The sequence below is a fragment of the Scleropages formosus genome, chromosome 10 (genome assembly GCF_900964775.1).
Source record: "Scleropages formosus chromosome 10, fSclFor1.1, whole genome shotgun sequence".
Taxonomy (NCBI): Eukaryota; Metazoa; Chordata; class Actinopteri; order Osteoglossiformes; family Osteoglossidae; genus Scleropages; species Scleropages formosus.
The window spans coordinates 25,821,552-25,839,280 of NC_041815.1; the positions used below are offsets into that span (position 1 = coordinate 25,821,552).

Sequence of the window (17,729 nt, forward strand, 5' to 3'; positions counted from 1 at the left end):
CGAGCAGGGCAGCGACCGGGTCACTTCTAACGGGAAAATAGAGAGGTTTAGACAGGTTTAGTGCCCAGATCTGCAGTCAATTACACAACACACTGGTCACACACGTTCTCCAACCTCCTCCTCTCCATACTCCTCAACATCACAGAAGAGGCCTGCCATACTGTAAAGGGCACTGCAGTGTTTTTTTTTTTTAACGTGGGAACTCAGAACTGCTGAATCCCTCAGGATTCAAGATTAGTCTCAAACCAGATCTCTTTCAGATCCACTTCTCTCCTGATCTTCTAACAGCTCCATAAACTTGCAGCACACCACCTGTCACGACCAACTTTGTAATTCCTATCCAGCTGGCAGTTCTATAGGCAGTTACTTGAGTAATGTGGAGTGGAAAAACAGTGCAACTGGACAAACTAAGTGTGCTTCAATGGCAGCGAGTCTATATGAAGCTCTTTGGCTGTTGTGAAATGCACTTATTTTTACTCTCCGTTGTACTTCTCTTGGCAGAAAAGTGTCTGTCAAATACTACTGCAAATGTACATTGTCTTAACTCATATTCACTGACAACATAGAGCATGAAAGCATTTGTTATCTAGTGCATGGTGTATGACCTCTATGCTTCATCATCCTGCAAACACCCAGCTCACACTCCTAGTGCTGTGAATACAGGTGTGGAGATTGCCAAGGTGGTCTGTCACGGATATCTCACTGGCAGGTTGTAAGTCCCATAAAAAGCTGCGATGACCTGGTACTGCCCATGGAAACCCAACCTGGGTGGGAAAGGTGTTGGGAAAGTGCTTTTTGGGCTGCTAGTCTAACCGCAGTATAGAGCACATGGTGCAATCTGGTCTGACTTGCTAGCTCACAATGTGCAAGGTAATGAACATAAGAATGTGGTAGAACGTGGTAATTAACTATTCCAAGTGAACAGGGAGAGCCGCGGCTACATACTGTACATTAACCGACACCCTGGCAGATTGCCATAGTAACAGAGTGCCGCTTTTAAAGGGAAAATCGCACCATCCTCAATAGCCACGACCAACTGACACATTTACCACACGCTAGGCAAACTGATTCTTAGCAGGCCCCCCTTTGGCACTTCACAGCAATAGCATCTCCACTGTCTTCTTGATGCGCCCTACGTGTGCTGCTGCGCTCTGCAACTTTACGATCACCAAACAAAAGTGCCTCAACCCTTGAATCCAGTGTGGTGTTTTTGTTCTTGTTGTAAAATCTCACAACCGCAAGGGGCAAAAAATTCCCCACAATTCCGATTCAAAGACTTGCACTGTAATTCCGACTCTTTTGTTGCACTCTAAGGGGCCTTCATTTTGCTTTGTTTGACAAGGATACCACCCGTGCCGTCTTTGCAAAATAGTGCACAACCACACAAGTCTGCCCACTTTAATCATCACATTAAATGAAATACTAAGCCTCTCATGTCCAGGAAGCGAGCCCACATCGTCAGTAGATTATTAAAATGCTTGCTGTTAAGCTGTTTTGAAGACAATGGTATGTTTAGATTCCCTAATCTGTCACAGGATTTGTGAAAAACCAAAGCACGGGAGATATCCCTCCCTTATTACTGGTCTGAAGTGTAGGACTCAAAATTAATCATTACAGAATGGGAAAAGAGCGACTTTTTCCAGGATGCCAGAACAAAGCAGGGTTCTCCCCTCCTGCAAAAATAACCGAACTACTAGCGGTGCACAAGAAAAGAGAATATTAGACATATGAGAGAATTGCCCCTGCAATCACATATCGGAGGCAAGAGGCGCTCCGCGCAGCAACAGGGTGCCAGCGCAGGGAAGCGATAACAGTGACATGTGGTCTCTGATGACATCACACTCGGGTCCGGGTGATTAATTCATATGACTTTCGTTTGTGACAAACCAGACAGGATGTGATTTAACTGAAGTCATTATGTAATAATTCCATGCTTTTTCCTCAGGATTCACACACTCAAACAAGCACACATGCAGGTTAGTATGTGGACTTTCAATCCACATCACACAAACATTCAATGCTCAGTTTTCAGTCACCCTGTGTCTCTAGTCATTAGACTCCTTAGATTATTTGGTGAGATCACAACTGAACCTTTTTTGCCATCGCTGCAATCTATTTTCTAATGTCTGGCTTGGATTTGTTGTGGGATTTTTGTCTTCTAGCTTCATAAGCGTGTCATGACAGTCTGGGATGGATCTCGACAAAATAACATCTAAAAGCTAAAATGCCACTCAAATCCGTTACTTGTGACTTGAGAGAGTAAGTTTTCTGCTGTGTGGCCATGGAGAAAAGAAAGCACTTGAAAGCAAGCGGTAATCCTGACGACCCGCTGACCCCTCCAGTGTGCGTTCTGTCCCATCAGGCACTGCAAAGCCATTAAGCGGAATGGGAGACGTGACAAAAAAAGCACAAACCAAAAACAATAACAATAACAATGTCGATAATTCCTCAGTTATTAAAAAACAGAAGGTAAGGCCTTACCTGGCACAAAAACAAAGTAATAAAAAAATGCCATGGCCTCTTTAAAACTTCACCTCTCCATCTTGGTCACTGTGCAACCCAAGACCACATAAAACTGTATTAAGGCATGGAATTTTGGGAAAGTTTCAAAGCGAGTTCAGCCTGGAATGAAAAAAGTGCTCAACGCAGGCTACAATAACAGGCTGGCGCAGCGGCCTCGGCAACATCTGCATTTAATTACAAACTACATCCTTCCCAGAGACTCTGGGTAAGGAGAACAGCGAGAGTGGAGCTGTGAGTTCAGCAGCAATGTCAAATGTAGGTTACACATCCATGCGGATTGAGACGTTTCAGCAGTCCTTGGCAGTTGGCCCAAGGGGGAGGGTGGCGAGGAGTGTCTTCTAGGGGGGGCTTTCTCCCCAGCAGAGAGGCCGACTTGGCCTTCCTGCTCTCCGCAGACCCGCGTGACCCCTCGGGTACATATCCCTCCCTCTCCCGCACTGGACAGCTTTCTCTGGTTCTTGCTTCAGATTTTTTTTAATTCCCCTTTCTTGATATTGCGTTATCGCTAATTTAATGCCACACAGAATAATCCTGACTTCAAAAGGACACGAAAAGCACAAAGTAACTAGGCTTCTCTTCAGCTGAAGGACTGTAATTTGTCTGAATTATGAAAGACAACAGTAAATTGGCAGGCTGTGTGTCGGGCTTTCATGCTACAGTTCTGACCTCCCTCCCCCCCACCATAGACTGCTTCTTTCTTCAAGACATCAATCACCTTGAAATGGTTTCAAGAACATGCTCTGCACACATGAAACATGGTAGTGTTTGGTGTAAGGTTCACACAGGGCCAAGGCCTGTGCTACAAGTTGTTGCTAACAGTTGGGAGCTAAAGGCAGAAAACCCAGAGATTTACCCACACATTTACGCCGCCCAGCCATCAACAGTATAATTGTGGCGCTGGCACCCGTCTGGACCTCAGCCTACGATGACTATAAAGTGACAGGGCTCAACGACCGTCATGAGACACACAATGACAACGAATGACAGGCAATAAGCAATCCGTCACCCTTGTGGGCCTCCGACAGTGTGAGCCGTTAGCGGCAAATGCTGATTCACCGCAGGCTGGTGGGAGATGACACGCGAGCACGCCTGGCCACTAATCTTGGCATCACATGCCACAGCAAGTTCTTCTCCAGTACCGGAATGTTCTACTTGAAAGGGAAAACAAAAATAATCAAAACAAGGTCTAAGATGCACACTTTTAAATAGTAAAAACATGAAATTTTGCAAGCAATAGTGCAACATCTGGGCAACCAGGACAGGAGAGGAACTGAGGTAAAACCATTGACGCTGTGCCGCTGTCCTGGGAGAACTCGTGTGGGGTGATTACACACCAGCAAAGCCTCAACTTCCCATCATGCCTCAGTATGTCTTCTTAGGCCAACTGTTTTTATAACACCTATACCAGCAATTATGTTGTTCACATAAATGCACGATGGTTACTGTAATTAACGGCTACCAAGAACAAAGGCACTGATTGAAAAACCACGAGAGATAAGCAAGGCCATTCCAGTTTTCAGATCTGCACAGCAGAGCTCTGGCGATAACACGTTGTAAAATATATCCCAGTCTTAACATGAAACCAACTTTTCATAGTGCAGGCATAACTCAAAAGTCCCAACAGCACAGTACCCTAAACCGATAACACAAAAAGATTACATACAAGAGAACCTCAAAAGCCATAAAAAATTACTTCAACGCCTCTTTATACGTCTGTCTGCCTCAAAACAATCTGTCTCCCACTGCATGGCCACATCCAACTGCCTTTCACACATAGAGGGCTGTTCTGGGAAGGCCACTGTGTCATCTTGCTTTGCTTCAGGATGTTTCCACTGCACAGAGGAATACAAAAAAACAAGGGTGTCAGGGAGCTGCGAAAGGACAGCAAGAGCGCGGCCCCCCGTCTGCCTACAGCTCCCTTACACCAGCCCCTGTTCTCTGTGATTCTGCTTTCATGTAGCATTAGCTTAGCCTACGTAGCCCAGTCGTGCAGAACCCAGCCCAACGGGGCCTAGCCCAGCCTCGCAGCACCGGTCTCCGCCCAGTCGGAGAAGCGTTTGCAACAACTTGCCGACAGTGCCGCCTGGAAGCACACTCGTGCCCCCATCTGCTCCTGTTCCCGCTGTGGTGAAGTGACATTTACCTAATGCAGCTATAAATGACGACTCCATAATTATATAATGCTGATAATTAGTGGGCGGCTGATGGTGATGCAGCCTGACTAGCTCGGCGACGCCAGCTCCGGATGCATGTTCTAAAAAGGGGCCCAGAACTCTCCATGGCACTCTCCGATCCGCTGGCTTCGGTGCTTGCTGCTGCTGCTCCACTGGACACCAACTCACCCACCCAAATTCCTACCCTTTAGTCCTCTCATCTCCATAGTGGCTCACCTCCTCTGCTGCTGAGATCTTGCCCCCCCCTTCTACATCTCCACTGTGAGGGCATCTTAGTTATTACGACTGTAATTGCAGACTTTCGGGGCCAGGCAGAGTTAGACACCACCAGCAGTGTGACATGGTGGGGGGAACGATGGCTTGGGTGAAGGCTGAAGGAAGTGTGACATTTTCCTTCAACTGACCCCTTCCATCTAACCTGCTTTCAATCTGTGAGAAACAGCATGAAGGGAAACGCAGTGGTTGTGAACATGCGGGTCTGCACAGAAACATGCATTTATAAAGTGGCTAGAAAGAAGGCGGACATGTTCCCAAACGCCATGGAATGGACAGCGGTGCAGCAGAATGCAACAGAATAAAGAACCGAAAAGAATTAAGGCATTGATGAAAGCAGGATTCAGTTTGGAGCTTTTGCCCCTCGCTCACATGCTCCATATGTTCACCCTACACTGCCCTCCCTTCATTGAGAATGACAGGTGAGGCATCAGAAGCAGCAGGTCCCATGTTGGCCCAACCGCTGGTCTTATGTTGCCTTTGGTTTTCCCACTGGCAGATATGTACAGCAGCATCACACCTTTCTGCAAAGCACAGGGTCACCACAGTTCTGTGGGGTCCTAGTGAACATGTTCCCCTATGAGATGGAGACTTGAGTGGGTGTTAAAGAGAGCAGGCCGTGAGCTGTGAGTGGAGGTACTAGGTGGACGGGTGTGACGGACACATGCTGTGGGACAGGAAGAGGCTCAACGGCACACTGTGTGAAAGGCTATAAACCACTGATTACCCAGGATGTACAGAGAAGAAAGGAGAAACAGGGCAGGGACGTCTTTTCTTGGCCCCCACAACAACAAACAACATACACGCACCCAAACGCTACGTCCTCTCACCCTCTCTAAGAAGTCTTCCAATTTACAGCAATCCCGTTCCATAGTACCCCCATGCTGCAATGCAATGGTGAACCCCTCGCACCTCCATCCTTATGATGTCCTACAGCAGCCTTGGGGCTCAGCCAGGGTGGGGATCTGAAAGGCGGGTTCATACCAGGGGCTTTCAGATGCCCCCCAGCATGCAAAGACCCCATAATCACCGTTGCAAAAAAAATGGAGATTATCCCCCACCCCCAGTGCCTGTGAGCACAGCCCCCTTGGCTAGTTCTCTCTGTAATACCCCGATGTATACATGCATGCATGCACACGGACGCACAAAAACAGACACACGCGCAGCGCAGTGTGTTCCTCCTAAACCTGACACGCTTTCCCGCTATTGCACGGCAGTATGCGTTTGCACTTGAATCATTTGTCAGTTCGTCGCTCCCTGCCAAAGTGCTGTAAATATTTGGACAGAGCCTTCTTTGCTCTGTTTGTCGAGTCAATCAGAAGCAAGTGTATGTACCCGCTACAATGTGACACGTGACAGCCTGGCGAAGCATCCGCCGTGTTTCCACCATGATCTCTGAGCGTGTTCAGACACGCAGCCACGCGGCTGGCCGACAGCTTGTTTGACTGCATCATCTGCTGTGCGGGCAGCACGTCTCTGTGAGAGACACTGCATCAGCTCTGCGCTCTCGCCAGTCGCCTGCTCGGAATACACACAAGCCGGAAAAACAACATGTTTGTTGGAGCCAAAACGACATTCTGCACACCCTTGAAACACACGTAGGGGCTACACAGAATAAATATACCCTTGATAACAAAATTCAGCCTCTTGTTAAAGGTATTTAGGTCACCATAAGAAAATAAGATACCTTAACACTAAATTTAAATCAAGAAAGAATAAGTGTTCAATCCCCAATAAATCATCTAAAAATTTCTATTTCTATGCCCACAAGCTGCCGTATAAATAGGCATATCCAAACCTCCATCAGAGATATACCAGTGTGCCGGTGTTGGATATGAGTGTGTGTTCAGCAGATGAAGTAGTGCAGAAGGAAACGGGCGGCGCGGGATGTGTTCCGGGGGCACTGGAGCGGCACGGATTCTCCACACTTATTTATACACAACACAAGTGAGGCAGCCCGCTGCATCAGGTGGGCTGCATTAGCAGCATCACATGCCCTGCTGCTCACCCGGTAAGAGGCGCCAGCTGCCCCCCCTCGACTCTCAACACCTCTCCCCACCTCTTCTCATCCACGCTGCAATCCAGAGAGCAGGCACGCTCAGCAGGGCATGGCTGGACAAGTAGTCTGGACAGGTAAGGGTCAGAGGTCAGATCCGATCACTACGAGACCAACCCTCTCTCCAGCAGGGAGCACCCTGCCTTGACTGGCACCCAGTTGGAGGTGCAAATAGGCAGCGTGTACCTCCCCCTTGAGGAGGTGCAGTGCAGGAGCACAGCTGAGAGTCCATGGATGTGGCCTGGCTGGGCCAGCCATGCAGTTACATGTGGACTTCATAAGGGAGTGGGGATGGAGAGAGGGAGGGTGTGTAGGTGTGCTCTGCATCCCCGAGCCTACCAGAGCCCCCAGCCTTCCTGTCTATGCATGAGCGGGAGGTGAATGCAGCTGCAGTACAGGAAGGACAGGAGGCTCAACGCCAAGGGCATCAACCCCCCTCCTGCAGAATGGTGTCTGTATCAGAGCCTTCGCAGGAAAGTTGCAAGGCGAGCAGTGCAAATGGTACATCCATCCCCCTCTGAGCCCCAGGTCGCTCACAGCCTTTCCTAATCAGACGCAGAGTGGCCCTAATTGGGGTCAGCAAAACGGACAGTGGTCCCCTCTACCGGGCAGCCACAGCTAACCCCCCTGTGTGTGCCACTGCCTCCATGTTCAGGAACAGTTGTGCAATGTTGATCACAAAGGACAGTTTCACATTTGAATGTGTTCCAAACCGAGCTCTTTCCCAAGGACAAATCATCCTGAGGCCCCTGCTGTTGGCACAATACATCCGGGGAGCGGCTGTGGGTAGCCATCGGATGAAATGGTGTGAAACACCTTCTTCAGATATGTGACTTAGTCACTACCCAAGCAAGTGAGCGTCAGCATTTGTAACACCTGAGAAGACAGACCTTGGAAAGAGAGCACACAATTCAATAAGCGGGGTCAAAACACAAGGAGATGATGACAGAGGTTCATCACCAACAGGAGCCTGAGACACATGCTCAACATTACAATGTTGCGAAGGGTCACGCTGTCATCTGCTGCATTACTATTCATTTCCTAACCCTTCTTTTTTGTTTTCATCTCTGGCTGGAAATGGGTGTCTGTGTCATGCTCCCCTCTCCACCCTGACTTCCCTGTGTTCCCTAAACTAAATGATCCTTTCATTTCCTTTCGGACTCCTTGGCCTCGAGAGCTGCAATGCCTTCATGGCATGTAAAGTTCACAGCTCGTGCTGTGATCCGCTGATCCCCCATCATAACGTGGCACGCAGAAGTGCATCCTGTCCCGTCATGTCTGGATGGCCTTGCGTGAGTCACTCCCAGGCCAGATCAAGCACCAGACCCATTACCCCTCTGTGAAAAAAAGCAAAAAAGCAGCTTGCCCTTCCTATCCCCCTCATATACACACCCACCTCACCTCAACAGCCCCCCTCATCCAACACACACACACACACACACACACACATATCCTCTCCTTATCCCATCCACAGGGGCCTGACTCCGGAACTGGTTTAGGAAGTACCTTAATGGTTACCAAACATTTGGGAGCTGTCTGAGCTTAGCAGGGCTAAACATGTGTTTAGAGCAGACAACATCAGCAATCACCACTTGACCCGTCAAAAGACCAGGGGTCGCATTCTTTGTTGTTTTCTTTTTTTTGCAGGAGAAAGAAAACTTTTACCAGATAATATAATCAAGTGAGAGCATGAGCTTGTTGTGGAGGGACTACAAACATGCCTGTTTCCAGATGTCTGACACAACTGTAGAGAAACAGCGGAGAAAGAAGCCAAATATCTCCATGGGGGTTCCTTCAAGTTTTGGGGGTTTTTAAAAAGAAAAAGAAAAGAACACACACACACACACACACACACACACATCACAGAAAAAAAACTGCTGCTGAAAAAGAAGGGAAAAGGAGAACAAACTCGTACTACTTGTGTCTGTAAGAGCCTATAGGCAATAAACGTGTCATTCCAGGAAAGTGACGCTCAGCCGTTCCTCCAGATTCCCATAACTCTGCTGTTAACTTCCAGGGGCTTTATGGGTAAATCACATCACGCCTTTTGTTATTGGCAAGGAAAGAAGCAGGAATCTGTAAGAAGTATGTCCACCTTCCTTCTCCCCACAGTCCTCCATGCAGCACACATCTGCCTAGGACCACGTAGGACACACGACAATTAAATGTCAATTAACTACTTATAAAACGTGGTGCAAAGCAAAGTAAAACAGTCACCTCTGAGAAAGCAAAGTTAATGACAGCCACAAAACCAAAGGGCATCATTCCAGCTCTAACACTGACTGCCGGTAACAATCAAGATACCAAGTGGAATGTGTGTTGCGTGTGTTGATGGCGCACTTTAGGGGATAATGGCAGTGTGAAGACAAAAAAAAGGATGGAAAAATGAGGGATGAAAGAGGGAGAAGGAGAGATTGGAAAGCAAAAGGCAGGCAAGACGAGATAAAAATGAAAGAAAGGAATATTTCTTAAGAAAAATCAGTAGAGATTACAGTTTCAATTGCAGTTATGCAACACTGCTGCATTTAGTATGTTTTTTTACTCCATATTATTTTGAACTTAAAAAGACAAATGTTACGAACATAATTTTTTCCAGTTAGACTGATTTGAGTTCTGTGGTTTAGCAGGTACTTAACCTCAATTAACAAAAAAAACAATCAAGAAAGAATGGTCTGTTAAGGAAACTGATCTTGGTTGGAAAGAAATATTAAAATTTCTAGATGCACAACTCCTTTAATGATTTAAATAGTATCTCAGAGAACACACATAGCTGAACAAGTAAAAAAAAAAAAAAAATTCTTAATGGCTTATAAGTTTGGGATGGGGCAGGGTGGAAGGATTCAGCATCAAATAACTTGGCTGGCATTCTTTTACACAGCAAGGAACGTTGAGAAACAGCTCACATTGCACCCCAGACCACTTTAACGTGCCAGACAAGCAAAAGTGAGGCAATCTGTAGCAGAGGCCAAAACAAAAGAATTAGTGGCAGCGTGTGTTTACATCAGCACCAAGGCTTCAGCAGCAAAGAAACACAGACTGACCCCCAAGCACAACGCCAGCAGCGTGAGTCCTGTGTGAACGTGTTCCACAAGCTAAACCTGACGCCAAAGGGAATCAGTGACATATAAGAATAAAAATGTCTACAGTATCCGTAAGAAAGGAGTTAACTGGGGGAGTTCGGGGGGGTTGTTCTGTGCATGTTAAAGGTTAGAAGAATAATCATTCATTTGAAAAAACACTACATAAACATTTTTCCGGATGCAATTTTCAGTCCAAGGATACATTTCCCAGTAGAAATCAGCAGCTAAGAGGAAATCATTTAGTCTCCATAAGTGCCAAATTGTATCCTGATTTTCCTGCTCTGGCCTCATTTTGAGAGCTCATGGTAAGAGTCCTGCAATCTTTCACCCAATGACTATGTAAACACATCTCCAAAGGAGAGACACGGGGCCTGTGTGGGCCTACTTACAGTCGAGTATGAGAACCATCTCAAGACCTGCAGACAGCTCGGGGAGGCAGGACCATCCTTTTTGAGAAAAAAATAAATAAAGAAAATTTTTAAAAGAAGAAGAGCACAGACAAGAGTCCCGAGTAACTCCACCGTTTAATGTAGAGAAGTCAGTTGGGGGGGAGGGTGAACATGTGTTTCAAATTTATTAAAATTACTCGAAATAGTTGCCGGTTCATTAGGATCTTTGTGTTTATTAGAATTTACAACAAAGCTCCTTTAGAAATATTTCCTGAGGTCAGTGAAAGATACTTGAAGAAGGCCGAAAACACACTCAATCATATTAAATCAACTGTTTTTTAGGTCGAAAAACAAATGCGCAAGTAAGCTGGTGTGTGCAGCACTTGCTGGGGAATTAGTACAAATTAAAGCAAAGTGCTTCCACTAACAACCTTTGATGTTGACAGTCAAAAGCAACTCATGACAGCAGGCGTATAATTCACGCTTTACTGAGAAATCATGCCAAATAAAACTGTCAATCCAACCTTATTTACAAAATCTCAGCTTTCCAGGACATCTTCATTCAGACAAACACTGTTTCAACTGACTGTAAGTTTTTAAACATATTTACTGTCAATGATTGCACTTATAACTGGAATTATAACTATACTGTTAGTAATTTTACTGTCTTCCCCTAAGTGAGCTGCAACTATTCAACTTTTCTTCCTTTGCTCTTCTATTCCACAAAAATGAAAATAAATTATAAACTGGTCTAAATCACATAAAATTACCTATGCCTTAATCAACCTGAATTATTTCTCTCTGTCCTCACCAGCAGAGGTCTGGTTAACAACAGCCTCTCCCAGCTGGCTAGTGCTAGAGCAGGAAGTTAATAACAGTTAGGGCTGCTGACACTTGTCCTATCAACAGTGACAGGGAAGATGTCCCAGGGTGCAGTGGGGCACAGCTGCCAGGATTCCATCTGTCCAGTGATGCTTCATGAAGCCTGGGCAAAACTGGCCTCGTCTGGGGGTCCTTGTCTAGAAGGTTCTCAACTGGAGCAATAGAAGGACACAATTAGTGGCAGCTAGTGAAAATAAAGGCACTTGGAGTGTCTGTGTGCGTTTGACTGGACGTATTCGGGTTTTGCCCTATGTCGCGTTCACTACTAATTTAGTGGATTATGTCGTGCCGACCCCAGCGTGCCTGAGGAAAGGCCCCGGCCAGTTGGGACAACTGAGGAACTGTCCACGGGGGGCCGAGGGCAGGGCAGTAAGGAGGGGCTGGCGCTCGTTATCTCCTCGCTGCCACAGCCGAGGTGCGGCGCCTGATCCCCCCAGCCCCCCGGCGCACTCTCGCGCTCATTACAACAGAGTGGGGGCAGTTAGGTCCAGGGCGGCACTGCGAGGCACCGCGACCAAGCGAGATGCGTAGAAAATGCCAGGCCTGGCTGCCAGTGAAATACACATCACCACCACGGAAGGCGCTTTCCCTGCCCCTCCAACCTGCCCTGCCGCCTCGTTCCCTCATCCTTCCCAAAACGCAAATCGGTTAGTGCTCTGTTGCTGAACAATTACATTAAGTGTGCTCGTCGAGCCCGTGGGAGAATGCTCATTCATACATGCTTTCGGGAGCACTGAGAAAGCCCAGGACCTGTCCCATAACTCAGGGCTCAAGTTCAGCACACTTCAAAGGCTGCAGTTTAATAGGAGCGCCCTACACAGACCAGAGCGAGGCATGACTGCTCGCCCCACTGGGCCTTCAGCTCAAGGAAACCGGCCGCTCTCTACCTTTGGTGCCTTCCAAAAATAACTGACACTGCCCCCCTCCCTCTGCACTCCTCCCGCCTGCAAGCACTGACATTAACATGACTACACACACAGCAGAATAAATTAGCTCATGCAGCCGACCGCTGCTTTCACGCATACTGTACAGGCTTTATTGGAAGCACATGTTTCAGGAGGGTATGGGGGGAGAGGGCGGGCTGTTCTTTGTGCGTAATACATCTGGACTAATGTGTATTTCCTTATAAAAGCGCGAACGGAGAACTGTCTTTGCGAACAGCAGCTGAACTCTATGCTGAACTCTTACTATGCTATAGACGGCAGCTGAATGGTTAAACAGACCCAGAGAGGGGGACAGGTCGGCCGAGCTCTCAAACGCAGACCCTTAATCGTAAATGTGGAGCCATATCAGGGCCCCAGGTACAAGTTTCTGGGCATCGCAGCCTTAGACACATCCTGTATATTTATTATAAACATACGTATCCCATTTGCTATAGCGTGTACACTATTTGAATGCACTGGTACAGACGGCTGCTGGACCCTTTGGGTCCTGTGTGAGCTGCTCGACTGTGGAAATGCAGCCGAGTGGCATGTAAAGGACTGGTTGTGGGGGTGGGGGAGACCATGCAGCTGCTGAATGCTAATGAATCTGTTTCTGTTATTCATATACTTTCACACAAAATAATATGCTTTGAACTAAAAGAAAAGAGAGGGGGAAAAACACCCATTAACATGCCCTGTAAATGATGTTTTCCAGCCCTGGTCAGACAATGAGGTATAAATTATGCAGATAAGATCTGGGAAAAGTTGAAATCAGAGAGATCTTCACATCTGGTCCCACACTCTTGTCGTCAAATTAATGGATCTTGTTTGAGCTGTGTCCACCAAAAATGTGATAACTCGTGCTTCCTGTACTACTGATAACAGCCTCAAGAGACTGGGCCCCTGCGAGTTGCGTGAGCGCACATCACTGGACAGAGCCGAGCAGATCTGGACCAGACGCTCACACCCACAGACAATCACGAACACACGCGCGCACACACAAGTCTGTCTGCAAACACAGGCCTCTCCAGCTGTTTTCCACACATAAGCACACATGGATAAACTCAAAGACACATAAGCAGAGCCACAAATATGGGGAAATAAAAATCTGAAGGCTTGAAAACTAAAAATAATCTTTCAGAGGATCCATTCGTTGGCAGTACACGGTTGGGACTTTGATTACTTAACACCCCACAGCCAAAACAGCTCAATGCTAAGCAACACCATCATCAGTCAAAAATGTGCAGTGCTACCTAGTGCCACACACACACGCTGAAGCCATTTGTCCCAAGCGGGGTCGCAGCAAGCTGGAGCCTAACACGGCAACACGGAGAACAGGGCTGGAGGGGGAGGGGACACACCCAGGAAGGGATGCCAGTCCATTGCAAGGCACCCCAAGCGGGATTCGAACCCCAGACCCACCAGAGAGCAGGTACTGGCCAAGCCCACCTTGATTTTTTATTTTGATGGTAAGACGGTTGAAAGTACCTGGGAACCACACATTCAGTGTATCTTCAGGTATGGAGTCAAGGCCTTGGCCAGTCTGGGTCAGGAGGCAGAGTGAATCTGATTTACGGCGGGCCTGAAAAGGGAACAGCGCAGGAGTGTACGGCGCTGCATTGCTTTTAAATGCTGGGTGAGGAAGCAGGGGTGGAATTTGTAGCAGACATTTTTCACGTTCCTCTGGTGATTCAAAACACACTCCCAATAAAGCATGGGCGCCGTTATTTCCAAGTGAGGACAGAAAAGCAACGCCGCCCCCTTTGCTATCCCCCACCCGTCACCCTGTGGTCGTCACCCCAGATCCGTTACCAGGAAGGCCTATTCATTAGGGCTAATCTTCCCACTAAATGAATAAACAAAGGATTGCTCTGTCACCATGGTGGCCAGGTGAGCAGATATCGTCTTCCAACACCGAAATCTGCACAGGAAGCGACCTGCTGCTTCTCCACACCTGTGGGGTGCAGTGGGGGGGCTCCATATGGAGGTTGCTGGAGGGCAGTGGGAGGAGGGTCAAGAATCTGTCCTTTTTAGATGCAGTAACACTGCCCCTTGTGACAGTGCCCATGTTCATGTCACAGTTTCCAGTGAGACGTTGGTCAAGGGATCGACCACTGGCCAGCCAATTTTCAACTGAAATATCTATGGATGCTGCTTTAAAATGACCTTTGTGAACATCATCATTACTCAGTTTCTCTGCTCAAGTTCCTGTCCAAAGAATTTGCACTTGCACATACAGGTGGATATCCATCCATCCATCCAATTTCAATAACGGCTTGTTCTAAGCAGGGTTGCGATGAACTGGAGCCCATCCTAGAAGCACTGGGTGCAAGGCTAGGAGGGGGTAAACCCTAGACAGGACATCAGTCCATGGCAAGGAGCTGGAAATCTACTTGAAAAAAAAAAAAAAAAAACAGATTTAGGACCTAGTTCAAAGGTAGTTCTACAAAGGCCCCTCCAGGGATTGGAACTGGCAATGTTCTGGGCACTTTGGAAACTGTTCACCGTCCATGAACCAATATGGTAGCACAGCAGGTAGCACTGGTGCCTCACAGCTTTTGGGCTGTGGATCCAGACATAGGTTTCAATCTAGCTCAGTCATGTTCTCCTTGTACTCACATTGATTTCCTCTCACAATCAAATATAAACACCCCTTTACTTACGTAGATTCGACTTACGTAAATCCAGATTTCTATAAAAAATTCCTGGCATACACAAAACATCTGAAATACGTTAAGTGCAAGTTGGCGGAGCCAGACAAGGCAAGAAGCTGCATCTTCCCAGTTCTTGAGTGTTTTGAGCCGTGAACGCATCTCCTCGCGTTAGTGTAGTGCTTTTTCCTCATATTTTTTATCCATTTCATTATTCACAATGCCTGGTGGTAAACGTGCACTTGAAGGATTCACTCACTGCTGAATTTCTGTCGACACTTAAAATGGATCTTAAGACTCACCTCTTCCGGACTCACTTCGCCCATGATCTACTAAGTTCACGTAACGTATAAATGTTCATGCTATAACTACTATAACTTTCAGATCATGCCTGTTAAACAACGGATAAACCTTCACGCAGCTACTCCTGTAATTTAACGCAAATATATACAAGAAAAAAAATTTTAGGAAGGAATCGTTGATGTTCGGATAAAGTTTTATACAGCCACTCATGTGATGAACACTGATTCATATGGTGGTAAGAAACAAACTAACTGTAGTTAAGAATCATGCATCTGCATCTAATTCTCTCTTTCTGCTAAGGTAATGCACAAGGAAGTATGAAGGTGGACAAAGATTATCGTCTATAGCACGGGAACCAGGTTTAGCCATATCAAATGTGAATACCGTAGTGAAGGATGCTGCACATATAAAGGAGCACGTGAAAGGAACAGCTAGCATGAAAACAACAACAATGAAGAAACGTCAAGGTGCAATAACTCAGATGGAAAATTTATTAATGTTATTATGTTGAATGATGGGCGAGGAGGGGGAATCCAATATACGTAAATTATGACTTACATAAGGGCTTGAAGAACGGTTTATTTGCGTAAGTCGAGGGGTGTCTGTACATGCACAGAATAAGGTAAATTAAATCACTTCTACATCCTCCCTTACCATGTGAGCTGTTGAGCTGAATTTGACTCAGCGACACCTACTCCTTACACTCACAGTCCTTTGGTGAACCTGTGCAGCTGAAAAAGACTCATATGGTGAACTGATTGCAGAGAACCACAACGTTCCTCCATGGACACCTCAAGGACACACCAGCATCAGTACCAGAACCAGTACAAGCCTGCATCCAGGAGGCAAGACTTAGCCATGGTTCAGCACTGGAGCGCGTTCTCATTTTCATACACAATTCATTTTTAAGGACCCTGCCAAGCCATCAGCGTGCGCACCATAATGACTTTATGAAGTGGTGTACATTAGGCGCTTCCTCGTAGGTGTAAAAAATACCATTGCATCTGCCCAATCAATACATTATGGAGGGAAAGTGGCAGCTGGGAGCTTCTTCGACACTACGGAGGTGGATAATGCTGCCCCGCACCGAGACGGTGTCAGACCGCGTTAGCGTCATGCCAGCCGTCCTGAGACCCCCAGACATATGCTGCGCGGAAAGGGCTCCGCCGCTTTTTCAGGAAGAACTTTTGTTTCCTGCTTTTAATTGAGCCGCACACTCTTCGCTTTTGCATCAACGGCCTGATGCGTCTTCCACTGCGGCAAGCAGTGTCAAAGCATCCGTTCGACTTGGCAAAGCATGGGGGGCTTGGAATATGCCATGAGAGAGCTGGGAACAAGCCACATCATTGTTAAATGGGGTCTTCCTTTTGTTTGTAGCAAGTGGGATTGTAAAGCGAAGCGTTTCTTTTTCCATTTATTTGTTTTCTTTTTTTGACATATGGACCATGTATCTCCTCTACTCATTTCTCTGCACTGGCTTCCTATAGCTGCCCGAATCAAATTCAAAACCCCGGTTACTGTGTACAAATGCATCAGTAGAACTGCTCCCAGCTATTTACAAGACTTAATCAACCGCTGCACCCCAGCCAGGCCCCTTCGCTCATCTACTTCTGCTCGCTTGGTGGTCCCGAGCACGAAAGGTAAAACTCTGAGGTTCTCGGTTCTGGGTCCATTGTGGTGGAATGACCTTCCCCTCTCACTCAGAACTGCGGAAACTCTGTCTATTTTCAAGAAGGGTTTGGAAACCCACCTTTTCCAGATCCACTTCGCCCAAGATCTCTCCAGCTCATTTACAGTGTAACTGTTCACACATCGTAATTCCATAAGCATCCCTAGCTACAACCTTTATTCAGCCACTATTCTGGCATTGTATTTGCTTATTTGTGTATCTTATAATATTTTTTAAAAAAAAAACATTGGTGGGAGGGTATCGGAATTTGTCTATCCTGTGTTTTATGCACCTACTCGATCGATGAACCTCAGTGCAGCAAGTGGTAGGTAATGAATTATGTTTGCTTGAGACTTTCATGTCTGCAGCTATGTCTCCTTCTCTTAATGTAATGCATAAATTGTACTTTTGCTGAGATGTACATCGCTTTGGACAAAAGCGTCTGCTAAATGAATAAATGTAAATGGAAATGGAACAGAGGTAACCACAATAACTGCAGAGGCAGTGTTGGGGGACAGTGAAGTGGTGTCATCTCATTGTTGGCACTGAACTCAGGTCATGGGGTGACAAAAGGGTGCTCCAGTCCCCTAACTTGGGCCACATGTACTGCCATTCAGGCTTAAAGGAGTTTAAATGCCCCCGCGGACGTGGTATGCCAACAGATGTCAATCCCTCAACCCCGCCCACCTCCAACCGGACGCTTCCCTTCTTCCAGAGCCACATCTGGTATGTCTACATTAGAGGCCTTTGACAGATAATTAATAAACTCGGATCCAATTCAACCTTGGCGCTGGGACTCAGACTCC

The 17,729-nt window shown here is 46.9% G+C and overlaps 1 protein-coding gene across 5 annotated transcripts in view; it reads right to left on the reverse strand.

The window, feature by feature from the left end:
- bcas3 (BCAS3 microtubule associated cell migration factor) overlaps nt 1–17,729 on the reverse strand; it is a 192,095-nt gene that overhangs the window by 91,376 nt on the left and 82,990 nt on the right. Inside the window, exon 24 of one of the 5 annotated variants that reach the window (XM_029255215.1) lies at nt 11,277–11,529. The exons of the other annotated variants lie outside the window; for them this stretch is intronic. Coding sequence (XP_029111048.1) covers nt 11,351–11,529 — 179 coding nt within the window. The 3' untranslated portion in view covers nt 11,277–11,350. Of the gene's footprint in view, nt 1–11,276; nt 11,530–17,729 lie in introns of those variants that run through there. 5 annotated transcript variants of the gene reach the window in all.